Source organism: Primulina huaijiensis, chromosome 14 (genome assembly GCF_012295235.1).
Source record: "Primulina huaijiensis isolate GDHJ02 chromosome 14, ASM1229523v2, whole genome shotgun sequence".
NCBI classification, from domain to species: domain Eukaryota; kingdom Viridiplantae; phylum Streptophyta; class Magnoliopsida; order Lamiales; family Gesneriaceae; genus Primulina; species Primulina huaijiensis.
Window position 1 is genome coordinate 164,711 of NC_133319.1, and position 21,774 is coordinate 186,484.

Here is a 21,774-nt window from a genome sequence, read left to right on the forward strand (position 1 = left end):
ACTTTGGAGAAAATCCTTTCATTTATTAATTATTAGTTTAATACTGACGGACTGTGAGAGTTCAAATTATATTTAAATAGAAGGTCCACAATTTCGGAATGATTTTTGAACCAGGGACGATTTCGGAATGATTTTTGAAGCAGGGACGATATCGGAATGATTTTTGAAGCAGGGACGCAACTTTAAACCCAGGCCAGTACATACATACATACATATACATGACATAAACTCAAGCAATCAACTCAGCTCAAATTGCATGCCTTTGTCGCACCGTTGGCGTAAAAATGGTGGACTTGAAGAACCTCACATTCTCATATCAAAGAAGAAAGAGAGTGTCTCCCTTTGGTCTGGGCATCGGTTTGTCTTTCGTAGTTTTGAGTGTAGTACTATTCGATATCTCCTTTAAGACTCCTCTATTTCAAGGGTTGCATCGTTTCGGTTCCCGCAGCAATAGCACCTTTCTTTCTTGGCCCTTTTCATTTTCAAGCACTTCTACCTTTTCTTCTACTCTCAACGATACTAGTATTGTGCGGGATTCGCACCATCCTGTTGCTTTGAATGAAACCCTCGAAGAAATGAGTGATCCTGAGTCTCGGAATTTTAAAAATGGGAGCTTTGTTGTGGGAGAAGAGAGAGGAAGAGATGGGTCGCAGTCTCATAAAAATTCAATCGTTAGCTATTTGGTGGATTCCTCGGGGAAGAATGAAAGTATCAATGTTAAGGAAAATACTCTCCAGGGGGAAGATTCTGGTGAGAATTCTCATGTTAACTCTGTGGAAGAACACAATAAAAATGGGCTAAAAAATGAAGCCTCGGAAGATAAAATTGGATATCTGAATTCAAATATCAGTTCTTATAAGGAATGTGACATCTTTAATGGTAGATGGATGAGGGATGATAAAAAGCCTTACTATACCCCAGGTTCTTGCCCCTATGTTGATAAGGATTTCGACTGTCTCGTTAACGGTAGGCCAGACGATATGTTTGTGAAATGGAAATGGCAGCCATATGGTTGTGACATCCCCACGTAAGATTTTTTTATCTTGTTGATTTTGCTCGTAGTCATAGATAATATGGAAACCATCCTGATTACTGTGTCATTAAATTGATTTGTCGAACCTGAGGTACGGCTTAATCTGTGTTGTAATTTGGATGTGAATGACGTAGTTTTTATCTTTATCTGTTTTAGTTGTTACGCATTTTCTGGTAATGCACCTAATTACAGTTCACATTATTTGCATTAATAAACAATTATTGAAGACTACTTTTTAAAATTGGTAGAGCCTTCATATGCATCTGCTTCAAATATTAGTCGTTTATACATCAATAAGCATGCACTCTTATTGGATCTATTAATCATTGTTGTCTATGTTTTGTTTTTGTTGGATAGTCTTTTTATTTTGTCATTGTTATTTAGAAATTTGTGTAAGTAGAAAACGTCGGCATATTGTCTGCTAAATAGCAACTCCAAATTATCAAATGAAGAATTCTTTGCATAGTGTGAATATTTGATGAGATAACCTTAGTAGTTATTCATGTCATCTAGCTCTCAAGCATTTGAGAATGAAATCAACACTGGCATGTTTTCTACCTGGTTTACCTGGTACTTGGCTGGTTATGGTGTTAGAATACTGAGATTGATTACATTTGCGTCTTAGCAGACCGTCCCAGCTAATGGTGTTTGTGTTTTGTTATTCACAATGGTATCTCAGCTTTAATGCGACTGAATTTTTGGAGAGACTTAGAGGGAAAAAGTTAGTATTTGTTGGAGATTCACTGAATAGGAACATGTGGGAGTCCCTTGTTTGCCTTCTTCGCCATAGTATCTCGGACAAAAAACGAGTTTATGAGATATCTGGGAGGAGTGAATTCAAGAAAAAGGGTTTCTATGCATTCAGATTTGAGGTAATTGTACTCTAAAACCACTCAAACTGATACCAAAATATTGCTGGAATTTCTCCAACGATGCGTCATGCCATGGTTGCTTTTGCAGGATTATAATTGCTCGGTAGACTTTGTCAGTTCTCCTTTTTTTGTGAAGGAATCAACTTTCAATGGCAAAAACGTTTCATTTGAGACACTAAGATTGGATTTGATGGACGCGACTACTGCCATGTATCGTGACGCGGATGTAATAGTATTTAATACCGGACACTGGTGGACCCATGAGAAAACATCCCATGGGTGAGTATTGCTGTTACGATAAAATGATGCCTGCTTCATCGGCTACGAATTTGGTATGCAAACTCATGTTCACGGCAAAAATAAATGGACCAACATTGTGCTTACAGGAAAAAACCAGTGGAGAAAAATGCAAATTTGGTCAAGGATGAAGAGTCAAGGTGACGGCAATTTAAATGAAATGCGGTCTAACTTGGTAAAATTGTGATTTTACAGGGAAAACTATTATCAGGAAGGTACTTATGTGTATCCAAGACTTAAAGTTATGGAAGCGTACAAGCGGGCACTTGTCACTTGGGCTCATTGGGTGGATAGCAATATTGACGAAAGGAGAACTCAAATACTTTTCCGGGGATTCTCAGCCACGCATTTCAGGTGTGATCATTAACTAATTAAATGTCAAATGAGTTAGAAGGATATCGTAGTTGAACACTCCTTTGTTGTTAATTTCCGTGGCAATGGGTATCACAAACTTCTAGTATCTGATTGCGTGCAGAGGTGGACCATGGAACTCGGGAGGTCTGTGCCATAAAGAAATTGAACCGATCTTCGAGAAAGCTCACTTAGCAAAGTATCCTGCAAAGATGAAAGTTTTCGAGCGTACACTTGAGGATATGAAAACTCCAGTGATTTATTTAAACATAAGCCGTCTCACATATTATAGAAAAGATGGCCATCCGTCCATTTATAGGCCAGATTATCAGGCAGGGCAACAATATACTGCGGCTGTGCACGCACAAGATTGCAGTCATTGGTGCTTGCCTGGAGTACCAGATACATGGAACGAGTTGCTTTACGTGTCTCTCTTCAAAAGTGGAAAAGGATCTTGGAGGGACTGAATTGCGACAAGACAACATATGCAGCATCTTTCCTCCCGTTTTCTTCTTTTCTTGTTGTGATATGGTGGGATGCAAGGTATTCCAGGTCTCTCTGTATATGAATTTGTGCTCATATTTGTTAATGTATACCATGTAGCGATAGGTATTCTTTCTTCAGTGGCCTGTTGATTGGGTTGGGAATCAACCAAAAAACTTTGCTTGAATATCAGAAATCTTGGATGAGTCGTGCTTCTGTTTTTATACTTCATGCTAATCGCAAATCAAATTCAAAGCAATGAGAAATGCGCTTTCTATGACTGACTTGTCAAAATCATTTAAATGGAAGAATTGCCACTTGCTTAATTTTCCATCATTAGTCACCACTTACGCACGACTTTATGGCTAAAAAAACAATATCTATCGCTTTCTCATTTTTTCCCGTTTTTAAACACTAGAAATTATATTAGTCATAATAATACTCATTATAAAAAAAAAATTTCTCATTTTTTCCCGTTTTTAAACACTAGAAATTATATTAGTCATAATAATACTCATTATACCTTTACCCACTCAATTTAGTTTTATTTTCTCTCACATTATAATAATAATAATAATAACACATATTTTACTTAATTAAAGAAACATGGTGAACTTTTCAGGCATCCTTAGTTAAGCTAGCTAGCTACGTATGCATGCCCATGAGTCTTCCATACCTTGGATCTTTTACTTTAATTATTGGTAATATAACTTACTTTGTTCGATTCACTCCAAGAGTTTATTGTAATTTATATATCATTATTACGAGAAAAGTTATAGTCCATGGTGAATGGTCATGCCGTCATGGTCCATTCCCTTGAAATAAAATGGTGTTTTTGTTGATATTTGGTCAAGAATCAATAATGTTGGAGTCCAAATAAATCAGTGTTGACTCATATGCTTTTATCCAATAAAAATAAAATGTTATACCCACAAAAACACATGCTCTAATACTCTACACTTACAACTTTCTACGTCTGTCTGTCTTCTTCTGCTCATGTCTTAATTTGACTCAAATTCTTCATTCTTTTTTCAATGGAAGACGTGTATGGACTTCATTCAGCTGATGATGAGGCGCTCATGTCCCCCGAAAATCTGATGATTACAGCTGCGTTTCAGCCGTACGGCTACGGCTACAATTCTTTGATCGCCTCCGGCGAAGTTTTTCATCGGAATCCAGTGTTTGGATCGTGTTCTGTGGTGGCGTCGTCGGAATTAACTTCAGGCGATCTGAAAATTCGTAAAAAAGGAGATGAAGATGAACACGCTTCCAATGTGATCAAGGCCAAGATCGCTTTGCATCCTTCGTACCCGAAATTGCTAGACGCTTATATTGACTGCCAAAAGGTTTGATTTTGGATATTCATCCGAGTTTCTTTGAAGAAATTTAATCTTTTCTTAATTTGACTCAACTAGCAGATACCAATATATTACATAGTTACTTACTTCTGAATTATGACCCGTCCCATTTGCTACTTCATGCATTATGAATAAGTCCCATTTTGTGGGATGTTTCTGCTTTAATGTCAAATAAAGGGTCTTCGATATTTAGCTGTGGTAAAGAAAAGTTCTTGTCAACTAACTGTTTTTCTATTATTTAGCTGCTGCTTGTTTAATAATTTGCGTTTTTATCAGGTTGGAGCACCCCCGGAGATAGCGTGTTTTCTAGAAGAAATCCGGAGAGAGAAAGACTTATTATCTAAACAAGGCGAGGCAGTTTCGATGAGCATCGGAGTTGATCCCGAACTCGATGAGTTTATGGTCTCCCTATCTCTTCCTCTCTCTCAATCACATAATCAAACATATTATTCAATTCAATCTATCTTGAATTTTCTTGTTTTAATTTTGTTACATGTAAAGGAAACGTACTGTCATGTTTTGGCGAAGTACAAAACGGATCTGTCAAGGCCTTACGATGAAACAACGACTTTTCTATACAAGATTGAAACCCAGCTCAGCAATCTTTGTAAAGGTTGGTTCATATATTCAATAAATTTTCTTGTTCTTACTTCCTGGTTCGCCATTTATATACGTATCTATAGGAATAAATGCTTGTGTTCTTTTGGAAGACACGACTGTCTCTGTATGTCGTTGTCCCATCTCTGAAAATGGACAATATCAATAATGAGTGGTTACAAGTAAAATCTTGACCAAGTGTCTTAAATCAACATTTCATTCATTATTTCATGCATATACACATGTTCTTGTCCGAAAAAGAATTCTGATTAAAATTTTACAGAGAGTATAATGTCTTCTTGAAGGCTCAGCCTGAATCGACAGTAACTGAACAAAACCCTAAAAATAATAATAATAATAAAAAAAAAAGGTGCCTATCATTGAGAGATGGAGACTTATTTTTATCGTTGTAGATCTGCTCGAGTTTTGTGGGTGTAGATATCTATGCTATATTTTCATGTACTTAAGAAGGCTTTGACTAAGGCCTGTGTTGTTCTCTTTCCTCTTTGCACAGCACAGAGAAAACCTTAAATAAAAAGTCAAGGTTATCTGCTGCAAGTAAAAATTTGGAACAGTATTAAACTCTTTACCTGTGTTTTTAGTTAAGTGTGTTTTTCTTATAAAAGGGGTTCGTTTTCTTTTTTGTTTTCCGTTTTCTACCTTCATGTTTAGTTGGCGTGGGATTGAATCAAAGCTTGTGATAGAACAAAATCGTTCAGATTCTGTCAGAGAACAGATCATGACATCACTGAAAGTAGTTTTCCTCGGGACAAACAGTAACTGAAAGTTGCTGATCATAACCTTAGTTTGCTTTTCGTAGATCATTAACAAATTTGGTACCAAAGAAATTATTCTGTTTGTACAAAATTTGAATGAGAATCCTTGAAATGAATTTGAGAGATTTCACTAGTTGAAACATGTGGTTTCGATCATAGCATGTTGCAGCATTGGATTGGAAATGTACAAAGTTGCAGCTTGTTAATTATTTTCCCTTTTTTTTTTGTTTAGATGGAATTCCATATTGAATAGATTTCGAACTTTGACCCAATTTTAGAAATGGGCTTCTTTATTTTGATATTTATTTTCTAAACTCGGTCCTTCTAATATTGGGTAGTTAATTACGGCGTTATTATAGACATTTTAAAGATGGAGAGCTTAATATATAGGTATCGCTTATGCTTCCTGGCCATATTTCGCTCAAGGTGTCCTTAATTTCCTCCAGATCACGTTAAAATAAACTTAGATATCATGGCCAAAATGTGTATATAGTTCTCTTGGTACCATCTTTTTCCATCAACGAATCATCGATAATTGCTAACTCTTTTTACTACAAGTCTACAATGTTATCGTTGATCTCATTCATAGAAATTAACCTGAAACCAGATGAGTTATAAGTCAGTAGGATGTAAACTTCATAACCCTTCATATATTTGATGAAATAGTCATTTTTTTATTCAATGAACCATTGTTTGTCGTGTTTGCTGCATTCTTTTAGTGTATATACTTCTCTGGGTATAGTTTTCGCGTGTAGTTAATTTGTATATTTACCATTCTTCCATAATTGGACATGTAGCTGACTTTTACACTGAACTAGTGAACTGAATGCTTCTTACCTTCAACTTTTTTAGCTTGTGGATTATCTTGTAGAACTTATAATTTTTCAAAAGTTTTTTTGAGGAGTGTAGATATATATATATTGACCTGAAAATCGTATACTACAATTGTATAAATTAATTATTAGAAAAATGAATGCTCAGTGTGCGTGCATGAAATGGGCATGGGAAAGTGTCTGATTGCTAATTGGGGGACAGTTAAAATTGTCTTTTCTGTGAGTACTGGGATGCCTGTCATGTTGACATGCACTTACCATTAAAAAGAAAAGATAATTTATTTGGTAATCACGGATAAAACAAACCTGCACTTGGGAATCAAGATGAAATTAAACTTCCGAGAGATAAAAACTTCCATCTTTTGGTGATTTTTTTTTTTTACTCTGCTAGCCAGATATTCTTCACTTTGCTCTAATTATTTTGCTTTCTTATCTATGGTTATCTATCGTCAGATCTAGGCATGAAGTTGTTTTAAGTGGAACTTCTATTTTCTGTATCTGATAAGATATATTTATGTTATCTTTGATATATATTTAAATAAACAAGTGATAAATATGTGGGATCTGGTGGGGTGTTAAATCGATCGTCACTCGGTTCAAGTATTTAATAAATGTGAGTATAAGCTGGAAAACTGCGACGTACATTTGAGACTTGTCCATCTAAGGAAAGCTGGTGTTGTCTCCATATCTAAAGGTGTGATCGATGTGGCCACATGGATCCCTCATGTTGCTTGCGATATATCTATCATATCTGAAGTATACCATGTAATTTCATACAAAATTAAATTAAAACAGCAAAGTACGATTCAACTTTTAGATGTTTTCCTGGATTTAATTATTAAATTATATATCCTAGCTAGCTTGGATTAGAAAAAGTGTAAGCATATTATCACATGCATTGAATGTAAAAGTGCAAGATGCTGTCTCCGTTTCTGTGCCCCACTTTGACTGAATTTGGCCTCATCGATGGAGTTTGTATGCAACGTCTGTTTTTACATTTTGTTAGCTTCGATCGGTTTAATTAGATGGCGTCTGATTTTTGTATCGTTTTTCGAGACATTTATATATATAACCACTGGTAAAAGTGCGGCAAGAACTCGGCGGGTATGATCAGATGCATGTTTTGTTTTGGACCACTCTTTGGTCGGTAGTATTACTATTATGTTACAAGGTAGTTTATTTACCATTAATATTATTAGATTATATATATTAATTTATGGTCACGGATAGATATTTTGGTGGACAAAGGGGCATGGGAAAACAAGGGGTTTCACATGGACGCCCGGGGTTTGCGCTGCGGATCGGCCCACTCATTCACATGCACACGCGCACACTCGCCAGCATATTATTATTATTATTATTATTATTATTATTATTTTCCATGTCTGCCATTAATAATAGCCATATTAATTATTATTTGTTTTGTTTCGACCAATAATTTGAAATTGACCATAATGAAAAAATACAGACACAGTTGACCTACTAATTTGAATGGCCGCCCTCCGATCCGCTTGTGATATTAATTTCTTTCTGATTAACGTATTGGGACTGGTAAGGTAATTAATTTTCCCATTTACGAAACATATATAGCTAGCCAGTATGCTCGTCATGTCATGCATATATGGCNGAGGAATCGATGGATCAAATGCAAGAATCACAACAACTAAAGAACGAGCTCCTACGTAGATATGGAGGCCATATTAATAGCCTAAAACAAGAGTTTTCGAAAAAGAAGAAGAAAGGTAAACTACCAAAGGAAGCTACACAAACTTTGCTTGAATGGTGGAATGATCACTTTAGATGGCCATACCCAACGGTACATACATACATACATATATATATATATATATTTATATATACTTTGATTGATTTAATAACTTAATATATATACGTACGTACAGGAAGCAGATAAAATATGGTTGGCCGAAACGACAGGATTAGATCAGAAGCAGATAAATAATTGGTTCATAAATCAAAGGAAGCGCCACTGGAAACCATCCCAAAACACGCACTTGGCTTTAATGGATAATCTTTCTCCACAATTCTTGGACGACTCCTGAAATTCAACTTTTTCATCACCAATTGTTCATCGTTTGAAAAATATATATTTTTCTTTTCTCTACGACGACCTCATATAAAATAAATAAATTTTCATTTGTATGTCTTCCTAACAGTCCTCGAATTCTACCATAAAACAAATGGCTCGTAATTTCTTCAAATCAACATATACGAAATATTCGATCGATAATTAAAATTAAGGAACACAACATATATCATCAGCAGAAAAATGGAAACTTATTATACAATTATGTGCAGCATGCATGCATGCGTAGCCGTCATATCTATAATATATAGGGGTGTTCATTAAACAGTTTAAACCGAAAAAACTGACCGGACCGTAAATTTCTCGGTTTTGGTTTTGATTTTTGGTAGTTTAGGTTTTATAGCTAACTAGATATTAATGTATTTAGGGATAATAAAGGGTCGAGTTTCGTAGGATCCGTGATTTAATCTATTACAATTTTGAAGAAATCGATACTCGTCTCATCCAAATCGCCCAACCCATATCCCAACGTTAACAAGTTCTACTCGTCAAACTTGTTAAGGGCACCCACAATGGGGTGTTAAATAGGTGTTATAACACCCATTTAACACCCCTCTCCATTGTGAGTGCGAGTTATAGGTAAGAGAGTAAGGGGCGTTCAATTCCCTCTGTCAGTTTAATTTTTTAAAAAAATTCGACAATTAGCGACGGTTTTTCAAAAATCGTCTCTATTAGGGACGGTTTTTTAAATACCGTCGCTAATTTGCGACATTTTTCCACAAACAGTCGCTGATGCGCGGGTCCCACATGTTTTGAAATATTTTAATTTTGCTTTTAAATTTTTAAATTTTTGACTTTCCCTTCAACGGTTATGAATTATTATTTCATATGTTAGTTTTAATTTCATCAAAGTGTGGTTTAGTTCTAAGTTATTGTTTCATTTCAATTTCATAATTATTTCTTTCGAACACCTACTTTATTTAATAAATATATTTTTAAAAAAATTAATATTATATTTTAAAATTAATAAAATTATTTTATTAAAAATAAGATGGTTTTAAAAATTAGAATAATGATTTAAATAATGTAAAATATATTTAAAACATATTTATTTAATATGAAAAAAATTTAAAATGATTGAGTGGACTGTGGGACCCATAAATAATGAGTTTGAATGTTAAAAAGAATGTGAGTAAAATAGATATGTTGTTATAATGAGTATGTGGCAGTGGATCCCAGGCTTTTTGATGATCACACCCACCCATTGTGGATGCTCTTAAATCCATCATATAATTATATTCATGATATTTTTTGACATTTTTAATTTTGAACTTGCATATTGATAACATAAATTGAATAAAAAATCCAAAATAAATATATTACACATTGTCAATCAAATATATATTAAAGACAAGAATCATATGCAATCCAATAATTCATATAAATCACACAGAATATTAATTGGATATTAAAGTATATATAAACCATAAAATATCATGTAAAAGAAAATTTTCAAGAAATGAGTGAAGTGGTATATATTTAGAATTGGTATTTTGCCAAATAATTAAAAAATTAAACGTCGTAACCCGAGTCATACATGTCCGAGAACAAAATTTGAATACCCATTACCCGACCCAATGTTTAGATTGGGTCGCGTACTGGAACTACCTATATTCAGGTCATTCCTAAATGTATCTCGTAATATATGCGATATCTATTATATATATAAATATGTGACTTTATATGTGAATTTTAATTAATCTCATTATTAATTACTTATTTTTAATTGTCTTTCTTATTAATTGCTTGCTTTTAATGTTGTCTACCCACATTACATGTTATTTTTAATCTAATGATTTAGATTTTTTATTTATTTTTTATTATGTAAATTAGTCTATTATTTTTTATATATAAATATGTGACTTTATATGTGAATTTTCATTTATCTCCTTATTAATTACTTATTTTTAATGTTGTCTATCTTATTAATTGTTTGCTTTTAATGTTGTCTACCCACATTATCATATGTTATTTTTAATCCAATTATATTTTTTATTATGTAAATTAGTATTTGATCTCTTTTATATCTATTCACATTATAATATGTTATTTTTATCTATTATATATATATATATATAAATATGTGACTTTATATGTGAATTTTCATTTATCTCCTTATTAATTACTTATTTTTAATGTTGTCTATCTTATTAATTGCTTGCTTTTAATGTTGTCTACCCACATTACCACATGTTATTTTTAATCCAATGATTTATATTATTTATTTATTTTTTATTATGTAAATTAGTCTATTATTTTTTATATATAAATATGTGACTTTATATGTGAATTTTCATTTATCTCCTTAGTAATTACTTATTTTTAATGTTGTCAATCTTATTAATTGCTTACTTTTAATGTTGTCTACCCACATTATCATATGTTATTTTTAATCCAATAATATTTTTTATTATGTAAATTAGTATCTGATCTCTTTTATATCTGTTCAAATTATAATATGTTATTTTTAATCAAATAATTTAGAATTTTTTTATTTATCTTTTCTTACGTCAATTAAATTAATTAAAATTTAAAAATAGTTCATAATGAATTATAAATTTTTTTGGTGTCTTATTAATTTTTTCTTCTCATGTACTCATTAATTGTTTTGGTTACTTTGGCTATAACTTATTAGTTTTAAAAAAATATTATTTGCGAAAGTTTATATTTAAAAATTTCTTTAATAAAATATGGTTAAAAACTTTATTGTGACATACCATTTTTATAAAAAAAAATTCTAATTTTTAAATCTCTTTAATTGTGACAGTTGGCTAGAATTTATGTGTTTAAATAAAAAAAATTTGAACCAACATTTTTTGTGCTTTATATTTATAAATTATTTGAATAAAACACGGTTAAATATCGTTGTGATTAGACCCGTCAACATATTATTTTTAAGTTATTTTTATCAGTATCGTGAATAATAAACACGTTTATTGCAATAAATAAATATTATCACATCGTCAAATAATTTAAGAGTGTTGGGTTTAAATTTTGTCAATTCATTTAAAGGTGGGTCTAAATGAACTCACACAGGTTTATATTAAATATCTATATATCTAATATTGTCGATTTTTAATTATGAATTCCTCATGTAAAAAGGAGAATATCTTCTTGATTTTAAAATTGAGATGTTAGTATCTTGTCCATAAATTGTGGGTTGTTGAGATATTTTTGTAGTCAATGAAAATTGAGTGTCAAAGTTGACATTTGAAATGTGTTTTTGGATTACTGACAATATGTTCGTCAACATATTATTTTTAAGTTATTTTTATCAGTATCGTGAATAATAAACACGTTTATTGCAATAAATAAATATTATCATATCTTTAAATTAATATCTACTTCCATGTTTGACATGTTATGAGTCTTAACAAAATGTGGAACAGTAGATTCAAGCAAACGAATACACAAAGTCTGGGCCGAAACCAAAATTATGTGGTAGCAAGAATTAAAATATAAACCAATAAATTTTTAGTGAATTTATCGATGTTAAGATGCATAACAAATCTTATATCATAATATATAAAATTTCAACATTATAAATGAAATAAATCACATATATATGAAATATACAAAATTTCATTAAAAATACAATCCAGTAATTTATTGTATTGTGTTTTATTCTCCAAGAATTCTTGTCAAACTCAGTGATTGTGGATTTAACATCTATTAAATCAGCGAGCTGAAAAGCGTGTCAATCAAATTAATTAAGTTATAACCATATATTTTTGAAATTTTTGATTATTTTTTTATCTTGATAATTTGTTTCATTTAGTATTCATAAGACACCATTACTATAACTAAAGACACGAATTTTTTTTAAAAAAATGTTCATAAGGAGTCAATCGCTAACTTATACGGAAAAACAATTATCAACATAATATATTAAAAAAATTCTAATTAATTCAGCACATATGCTGAAAATTTTATAATTAGACTTTATATTTGAATTTTTATTTATCTCCTTATTAATTACTTGTTTTTAATGTTGTCTATCTTATTAATTGCTTGCTTTTGATGTTGTCTACCCACATTACCATATGTTATTTTTTATCCAATGATTTAGATTTATTTATTTTTTTTTATCATGTAAATTGGTATTTGGTCACTTTTATGTCTACTCACATTATAATATGTTATTTTTAATCCAATGATTTAGATTTTTTATTTATATTTTTTTACGTCAATTAAATTAATTAAAGTTTAAAAATAGTTCAATGTTGGTCCCTTACATGTCACCCGATTTTTAAATTTAAAAGCATTATTCAGTTTTTAGATGTAACTGTAGATTGAATTATAATTATTTTTTTTCAAATTGAAGAAATACACAATAAAATTCATGTAAGTATAATTAACAGAAACATTTAAATGAAATATTGGATTTATCGATCATCAAAATGAGAAATAAACAAAGTTTGATCCTTGAGTGAGAAGGGAGATATTTAAAGAAAGTCATAATCGCCACAATAAAATAGTGCACCTACATGCATTTATCACCGTAATTTACAACTAAATGGTCAAAAAAAATCACATATTATTTTTATATCATATTTAAAATAATTATGAATCCAAATTTTCATTATTTTAAGTTGGTCTTTTTTATGAAAAATAATTGTGAATAAATTAAAATTTAAAATTCTTATATTTATGTATAATATCACATTTTAATATATCAGCCTAAGTCCACGTAATATAAAACTACAAAATGAATTATTCATCTTTATTATACACAAATTATATAGTGAAGATATATACCGATCGATTAAGACAATGAAGTAGAGTATATGTTCACATATAACAAAATAAATAGATAAGAAAAACAATAAATAAAAATATTTATGTAGACATTGAAAAAATATTAATTCTTTTGGGTTATACAAAAAATAAAATTAGAAGAAAAAGTGTTGTTTTTCATACAAATAATTCAGTCTCCAAATTAAATAAATTATACTATAAAGTTATATTTACTTTTCAACTTTATGAATGCAATTAATTTTTCTCAAAATAAAGATGCACAAATTATCCCGTGAAGATATTTAAACAATTAATAAAATTAAAGATATTGTTTTTTAAAGATAATACCAATATGACATTAGTAATTTAATTGTGTTCATTATACTTATGTGTTAAAATGAAATATTAAAAAATATGTCATAGGAGACAGTAAAAAGATGATTTATAGTCAATATAAATTAAAAATAAATAACAACATCCAATCAATATTTTTTTATTAGTATGTCAGTACTTTTTATGTGATAATAATAACAACATTCAACCAATATTTATTAATACGTCAGTACTTTTTATGTGATAATATATTGTTATAATAATATGCACTTTATCAAATATAAATATCTAATAAATTAAAGGTGACTAGCTAGGAAATTAGAAACATACAGTAACACTTATTGTCAGTTGACATAAAAGAAAATAATAACCAGTAACATTGTAAATAAAAAAATTGCAGATCATTGATTACCCAAAAAATTTTAATAACTGAAAATTATAATAAAATATATGCATTTGTTGAGAGAATATGACAAACAATAAAGAAAACATTATGATAACAAAGATATGAAAAAAATTTGAGTAGTTCGAATATTTTTTTTATTAAACAAATATGTTTTTTTCAAATTAGTGATATATGCGTAATTAACACGAGTTGTCAAAATTTACACTAATATTATCNTTATAATTTATGAGATATGACCAAAGATTTAATTATTAACTTATAAATGTCAACAATATCATAAAGATTACTCTTCCATAAAATTTGAAGCTAAACCCTCCTAAGTCCTAATACATATATTTTTTTTTATTTTTTTAAAAAAAAGACGCGTCCGTAAGAAATTAAACTAGCATGCAAATCACAACATATTCCCCGAGCCGAAGAAATAATAATAATAATGGCCCGTGGAAGAATTTTAAAAGACGAATATCATCGATTTTCAATTGTTTTCCGGCACCCGAAGTATCGGAGCCGAAATCCTTTTACTGCCCGATAACAAGCCAGTATATTTGTCCATGTCTGCATCACCACCGTCAAAGGGAAGAGAACTGGAGGAGGCTCTCGTCAGTGGGGCTTCAGGATCAGGATCAGGATCAGGATCAGGATCAAGAAGACAAAAATATTAATGGGATTTTGCTTATTAAAGACATGGCTGAAAATTCGGAGGAGCAGAAGCTTGAACTTGCTGTTATGGAGGTTGAAGATGTCAACGAGAGAGCCGAGAAATTCATCAATCGGTTTAGGCAACAATTGACAGTTCAAAGGCAGCAAGATGAGGAGTATTGATGCTCCTGGGTATTGGTGTATTCATGATTGTACAAGACTTGGACCTTTTCCACACGTACGTAATTACGTACAAGAAACAAATGACTCTTTCTATGGCACATGATGTAATCTATCTAATCTAATATTTTTAATATAAAAACATGAATTGTAACATTTTTTAGTTTATGATGATTGGTATCCCTCTCTTTGATATTCTTGTGTGCATTTATTATATATGGATATCATAGATCCAGCCCCTCTTTCTTTTCGTTGGGTTGTCACTTGTCATAAAGAATGAGCCACCGTGAGACATTACGTTGTGTCCCGTGTCGAAGACCATTTGATTTATTTAATTTGTTATCCCTCTATCTTTTGATGAATTATTATATTACAGTTTTCGATTAGATTGATCTTGTGGATTCCTTCATTCGATATTCATTTATTGCTTTTGCATGTGGTTATGATCGATTCTTGAGTTTTTATTATAAGCTTGCTTGTATTTACAATTTTCGCTATTTGTTTTTCATCCGTTTGAATTAGTTCTTGGTCTCCACACAATTCCCATCATCTAAGTGTAGTTAGCTTTGATGCCATGCCATACTCGACATGGATCGCATATAGTTCACCATTTGATCAATACAGTAGTCAGTAGTTGCATGTATATTTTACCGACTTAAAAAGCATTTTAAGCATAACAAATTAAGCAACCAACTCATTCCTCTCCTTCCCAACGCTCAGCAAATCAACTTCGAGAATCACGACGGCAATATTCCAAACATCTGCAACTGTTTGTCTCTTCTTTGTGCTAATTGTTTCCAACATTCCTCCGTCCTTTGCACAATCAGCTTCTCCACAAAACATTCAAACTTCCTATCCGTTCAATGCTCTCACATCGCCCTCTCCTACGACGTTGCAACCACCACCCAAGGCAGGAAAAACAACTACAAAAAAGATTGAATCCGCTCAGATGTCATCATCACGGCCATCATCAGTTTCGAGGGCAGTTGGAAATGAAAGCAGGCCAGCACCACCACCACTGCTGCCGAATGGCGCGGCTTCCATGGTGTTGGGCAATATGGAAAAGGCACTACAAGAAAAATGATTTTCCGCAGCACGTCATCAACGGCGTGCATTAAAAGCACGCTGCGAATATTACTTTTAACGTCGTGCACTCATATGTGCGCTGTTGATATTATTGCACTTGACAGTATTAACGGCGTGCTTAAAACGCACGCGTGCGTTTATGTGTGCCGTTAAAAAATTATATAAACGACAACGTGCATGAAAATGTGCGCCGTTAATATTTAGCGACGGTTTTTTGAAAACCGACGCAAAATTTAAATTAGCGACGGTTGTAGTCAAACCGTCGCTAACATTAGCGACGGTTTAATAGAACTGTCGCAACATTCAAATTAGCAACGGTAATATTATAACCGTCGCTAATAGCTAGGGTATAAGTATGTCGCTAGTAGCGACAAATTAACAACCGTCGCCATTAGCGACGGTTTAAAACAAAACCGTTGCTAAAAGCGACGGTAAAACCAAAACCGTCGCAAATTGTCTTTAAATACCACCAGTCGAACCATATTTTACCACAACACTTCATAACACTTAAAATTTTTCTCTATCAAGCAATTTAAATTTCGATTTAAGGTACGTTTTTTTGTTTCAATTTTTTTTTTAAATTTTGATTTAAGGTACGTTTTTTTGTTTCAATTTTTTTTTTTAAATTTCGATTTAAGGTACGTTTTTTTGTTTCAATTTTTTGTAAATTTTTAAGTGTTTCAATTTCATTAAGGTAACGGCCCTCATTGCTAGCGTAGACAATTTTTATTGAAATGGTGCTAGAGAAAAGGTATTTGCCTTATCCTTAATCTGTACGTTTTCTATTGATCTGAATCCAGGTTTGATGGTGATATAATGGAAGCACTCTGTAAGAACTCGTGATGTTCGACCGATAACTAGTCGTTAATTAGAGATGAGATCTCCAAGACTGAACGCCTCATTAGCAATTTCCCGTAGGCGACGATCATATTCCAATATGTTCTCAGATTCTTCCATCCTCATCATCTCGAATTTGGAAGTAAGCATTCTCAATCTGGTTCGTCGCACACTTTCGGAACCTTCACAGTGTCTTTGGAGAGTATCCCATGCACTTTTAGCAGAAGTACAGTTTGTGATTAAACTGAACATGTTTGTGTCAACCGACGTAAATATAGCATTCAAGGCCTTTGAGTTATAGTTCGAACTTTGCACTTCATCAGCAGTCCAGTCAGTTTCGGGTTTTGGTAAGCTGTCACCATCTTGATCTGTCATGCTTGGTGAAGTCCATCCATTGATGACACGCTGTCATGCCCTTTCATCTAAGGATTTTATGTAGTATCTCATTTTAACCTTCCATAGGCTGTAATTGGTTCCATCTAGGACTGGTGGTCGAAGCGCTGCGTTGGCAAGTGATGTATCCATTGATTATTTCTGTCAAAACAAAACAAAAGCCATAATCAGCACTTAGTATGTCAAGAGTAGGCTCTGATACCACTTGTAAGAACTCGTGATGTTCGACCGATACCTCAAATACTAACAATATCAGAATAGGATGTAAAATAGTAAATTTGTGTCTAATCAGAAGTGAGTGTTGTGCCAGATGTTACAACATGCAGCGGAATATTATATTTTGAAACACAAATTAACTTTAAATAAATAATTGATACGAGATTAAATATGCACAAGTATAAATACTTGTGCAGTGCCTTATGGCAAAAATTAATCACTAGAAAATCTATCTGATTATAAAAACCTATCACTAGTGATTGAATTAAAAATCAATTTCCTCAACAATTTTTGAGAAAACAAATGCTTTCTAAAACAAAGATCGATCACGAATAAAAACTAGAACAAGAAAGCAAAAGTGTGATGCCGAAAAGAGATCCACGAGAAACAGTCTTCAGCCAACTTCTTCCCAGATATTGTCCGCAGATGTTCTCAACATTCACGGCAACACATTATCACCACTCTTCAAAACACATCACGTCACTTCAATAGAATTTTCTCTAAAATTCTGAACGTGCACACGTGAATGTATATTGACCGAAGAAGAGCCACTTCAACAATATCCTTGATCTCTTATATATAGACGTAGAATTTTATCTCCACAAGGAAATCAATTTCACAAGGAATGTTAAAGTTTAATTAGATATACACTCTATTTAACCATCGATACCATATCTGATTAATTAAATATCATATCTAGAATATTTTTTGTATGCTTATCTTATTATCTAGAAAGGCAAAATCTCACACGATATTATATTAAATCATCTTAACATGGAAAAGATAATTTTAAGAAAATACTTCAAATTTAACGAATTATATCAATTATTCTCGGAAATATTATTTCCCTTCACACTCTTTGGATATGTTGCCATGAACCAAAAATCTCCCAATGGAGTGAACATACCAGCAAGTCCAAGAGGTGATTTGTCCTCCATCTCAGATTCTCATCCTTGACTCCAGAAAACCTCAGAGCATACCTGCTGTGATCAATTCTCTAGGTGTCACACAAAGGAGATTGTCGATGCCCTGCTAAAGGGAAACGGCCTAAATATCGACAGACTAGAAAAGTTAACAAGCATAGCACCAGCTGGTGAAAAAGAATCTGAAATTCTTGCATTTGATGGAGTTCCCACGAGACATGCAGATGCTGAATCCTTCCTCTACCACCTCCTCAACTCTGTTCCCTCATGCTTCACCCGTTTAAAAAACATACTTTCTAGATCAAATTATGGCTCGGAGATTTTACACATCAAAGAATCCTTACGCTCACTTGAATCAGCTTGCGGGGAGCTCAGAACTGGAGGGCTTTTCTTGAAACTCTAGGAAGCGGTGCTTAAGGCCGGGAATCGACTAAATGCAGGAGCATCTAGAGGAAATGCTCAGGCTTTTACCCTTACTACTCTGAGAAAGCTATCTGATGTGAGAAGCACCGATGGAAAAACGATGTTGCTTCAATTCGTCGTCCAAGAAGTGGTTCGTGCAGAGGGGAGACGGTGTGTGATAAAGAGAAACCACAGCTTTAGCAGTAGCCTAAGCAGCTGTTCCAGGAGCCAAAGCTATGATGGCTCTGAATCAGATGATGAGAAGGAAAAGGGATAAACAATTCTTGGATTGCCAGCAATTGGAGGCTTAAGTACTGAATTCTCAAATGTGAAGAAATCAGCGACATTAGAATACAATCTACTCCTCAAAACAAGCTCAGAATTATCCCTACGAGTGAATAAAATGCGAAAAAAAGGTGGTGAATTGTGGATCTTATGGAGGATTTGTGCGTGAAATGGAAGGTTTTCTTGATATAGCTGAGTTAGAAATATGAGTATTGCGGGAAGAGCAAACGAAAGTAATGGAACTTGTGAAGAAAACTTCAGATTACTATAAGTAGGATCATCGAAGGATAAAAGGGCAAATCTCCTCCAATTATTTGTGATTGTCCATGATTTTCTTGGAATGACAGACCAAGTTTGCGTTGATATAGCAAGAAATATGCAGAAGAGGACATCTGCATCAACTGTAGGGGGAACAACAAGAGTCTTTAGGTTCCCAAAATTGCCAAATGATTTCATGATAGATCATTCAAAGAACTGTTCCAGTTACTCAAGCGATGATAATGATTCAGAAGTAAGTTTCTAAATGTGACTGCAATTCAGTCTTGCACGCACAGTAAAAAAGGAAATTTTACATTTCAAGGCTGTTTTTCATCGTGAAGTAGGTGATGTTATGTCCTTGTGATGTCAATAGTAGTTTGCACTGAAAAATAAAATTTTCCGACTTAAACATCAAATTTTGACAGGCAGATTCATACAGGTCTGCAGTTTCTGTATCATAGTAATCCTTGTGATCGGAAAGTCTTGCTTTAGCAAATCATACATGAAACCTCCTATGTACATTCGAATTGTTCCAAAAATATGCAAAAATGCTAGAGTTTCTCTCTGCAGTATATGGTAACTATGTCTACATTCTAAGCTATATTAATCCTTGTAGACATCACTTATTTTTAAAAAAAAACTGATAACAGAAAATGGCAGGGAAATTCATTACAGGCTTGCCCGCAGCCAAGAAGCCAGATTTATCAAGTGTCTCGCTTTTCCAGCATTTTCTGATCTACCCTTGAAAAGGATATCCACAAGAAATCAATTAGTCTGCCTTCGCTAGTTTGAGGATGCAGGTAGACGATGGTACTCGTATTGCCACTTGCCAGTACCCTCCTACAGAATCATTTGAAAGTGAAAAAAATCTGAGCTTGTTGATAGAATTTATAACGGAACTAAGCTGCCAAGTGCGTGCAGAAACATTTCGGCTCAGAATAAACCAAGCTTGAGATATGGATCTGAACCAACAAATAAATATTTTGACCCACGCTTCAGTTCTCACAAATTATAGGCGTATGTTTGTTTCAATTTATAATATTTTTAACTAGCAAACAAATGGGGCAGACATGCATGCCTCTGGCTCTCGTTTGGGGATACTTTACAAGTTTGAAAGGCAGATTGAGGCACAAACGCACACAGACAAGCAGTAACAAACATGATCAACTAGATTTAAGTCCACTCAACATTCATAATATAAGTCAGACAAGATATTGTTGCAGTCTCAATGAACACACGAAAAAATTTAAGGGCCCGAGAAAAAGGATGTCAATTACACTTCCATGCCATGTCTCTCAAATTGAACTAGTTGCAGACCATGGTCACTTATCTGTGGGGTGTAAAAATTGGCTAATAATGTGATAAATGAACGACATTTCAGTATGGTGATAATCGTCCTAATGAAACAGATACAGAAATAAATTACAGAGTAACTCAGATTCTGACCAAACTCGGGCGGAACTCATAGTAACAGATTGCCATCATATTCAACCTAATTTGTAAATACGGGTCCAAATGCAATAAATTGTGAAATTGAACTCAGGGTCAACTAGAAGATGATTAAATTCACCCGCGGCTTCATGGACCATGCAATTTCGACTCCCCATAACTGTGTCATCATCTTTCTTTTCCTCCTTTGAAGTTGTCACATCAACCATGTTGGTATGGTATTCTTTTGTTTTGTCTTAGGAAATCTCGTGATAGAAATTGATTAACCAAATGGCTAGGAGAAAATAGTCGAGGTAAGAGTTTGACTCTTTTTCCTTGAAACAATATTGTCTCGCCCCGGTTCTCACGGTTGTTGGCAATTCGTTTCCCAAAATACAACGATTACGGCTTTAAAATAGTAGCACTACAAATTTTAAAGTCACATGAATTTGAAATGTTTAGAACGCTATCAAAATGGTATGCAAACTTTCTAATTTCGAATGCTAGGCGTTAAACTTAAAAATCCAATTCCAAGAGTTTAAATCTTGCAAAACTTGGATTTAAGCGCAAATGCTTAAAAATTCAAAACTAGAAGACAACTCTCAAATTTAATTTCAAGTTCGAATTTAAGCGTATAAGATTAGAAAATGCAAACTCATGATTTTATATCTTGAAATTTTGAACTTTAAGCGCTAATACTTAAAATTCGCATATAAAACTAAATTAGAAAGAAATGAGAAGAAGAGAAAATAGTGCGATGAATAAAATGTGAGAAATCTTATATATAGAGTTTTAATGTAGTGATGCATCACTTCATAACATTACTTCATAATTGAATCAAAATGGCAAAGTTCAAAGAGGCGCCTCTTGAAAGGCCGTGTGATTTCAATAATTAATCTTTTTTAATTATATGTATAATAATATATTATAATATATATATATATATA

At 32.7% G+C, this 21,774-nt stretch overlaps 3 protein-coding genes and 1 pseudogene across 3 annotated transcripts; 3 read left to right on the top strand and 1 right to left on the bottom strand.

Moving 5' to 3' along the window:
• Positions 1-181: 181 nt before the first annotated feature.
• LOC140957903 (protein trichome birefringence-like 2) lies at positions 182-3,260 on the top strand. Its single transcript, XM_073415323.1, has 5 exons — positions 182-1,027; positions 1,713-1,905; positions 1,994-2,184; positions 2,398-2,556; positions 2,678-3,260. Exons 1-5 carry the CDS (start codon positions 285-287, stop codon positions 3,018-3,020), a joined length of 1,629 nt encoding a protein of 542 aa, XP_073271424.1. The 5' UTR covers positions 182-284; the 3' UTR covers positions 3,021-3,260.
• Positions 3,261-3,960: 700 nt separating this feature from the next.
• On the top strand, positions 3,961-8,720 carry LOC140956826 (homeobox protein knotted-1-like 6). Its single transcript, XM_073413707.1, has 5 exons — positions 3,961-4,382; positions 4,671-4,796; positions 4,896-5,036; positions 8,231-8,416; positions 8,502-8,720. The coding sequence occupies exons 1-5, from the start codon at positions 4,071-4,073 to the stop codon at positions 8,658-8,660; spliced, it is 924 nt and encodes a 307-aa protein (XP_073269808.1). The 5' UTR covers positions 3,961-4,070; the 3' UTR covers positions 8,661-8,720.
• Positions 8,721-16,949: 8,229 nt separating this feature from the next.
• Positions 16,950-17,297, bottom strand: LOC140957119 (uncharacterized). The gene has a single exon (XM_073414252.1). The coding sequence runs from the start codon at positions 17,295-17,297 to the stop codon at positions 16,950-16,952; it is 348 nt and encodes a 115-aa protein (XP_073270353.1).
• A 1,008-nt stretch (positions 17,298-18,305) lies between these two features.
• Positions 18,306-19,664, top strand: LOC140957121 (formin-like protein 8; annotated as a pseudogene).
• The last annotated feature ends 2,110 nt before the right edge of the window (positions 19,665-21,774 follow it).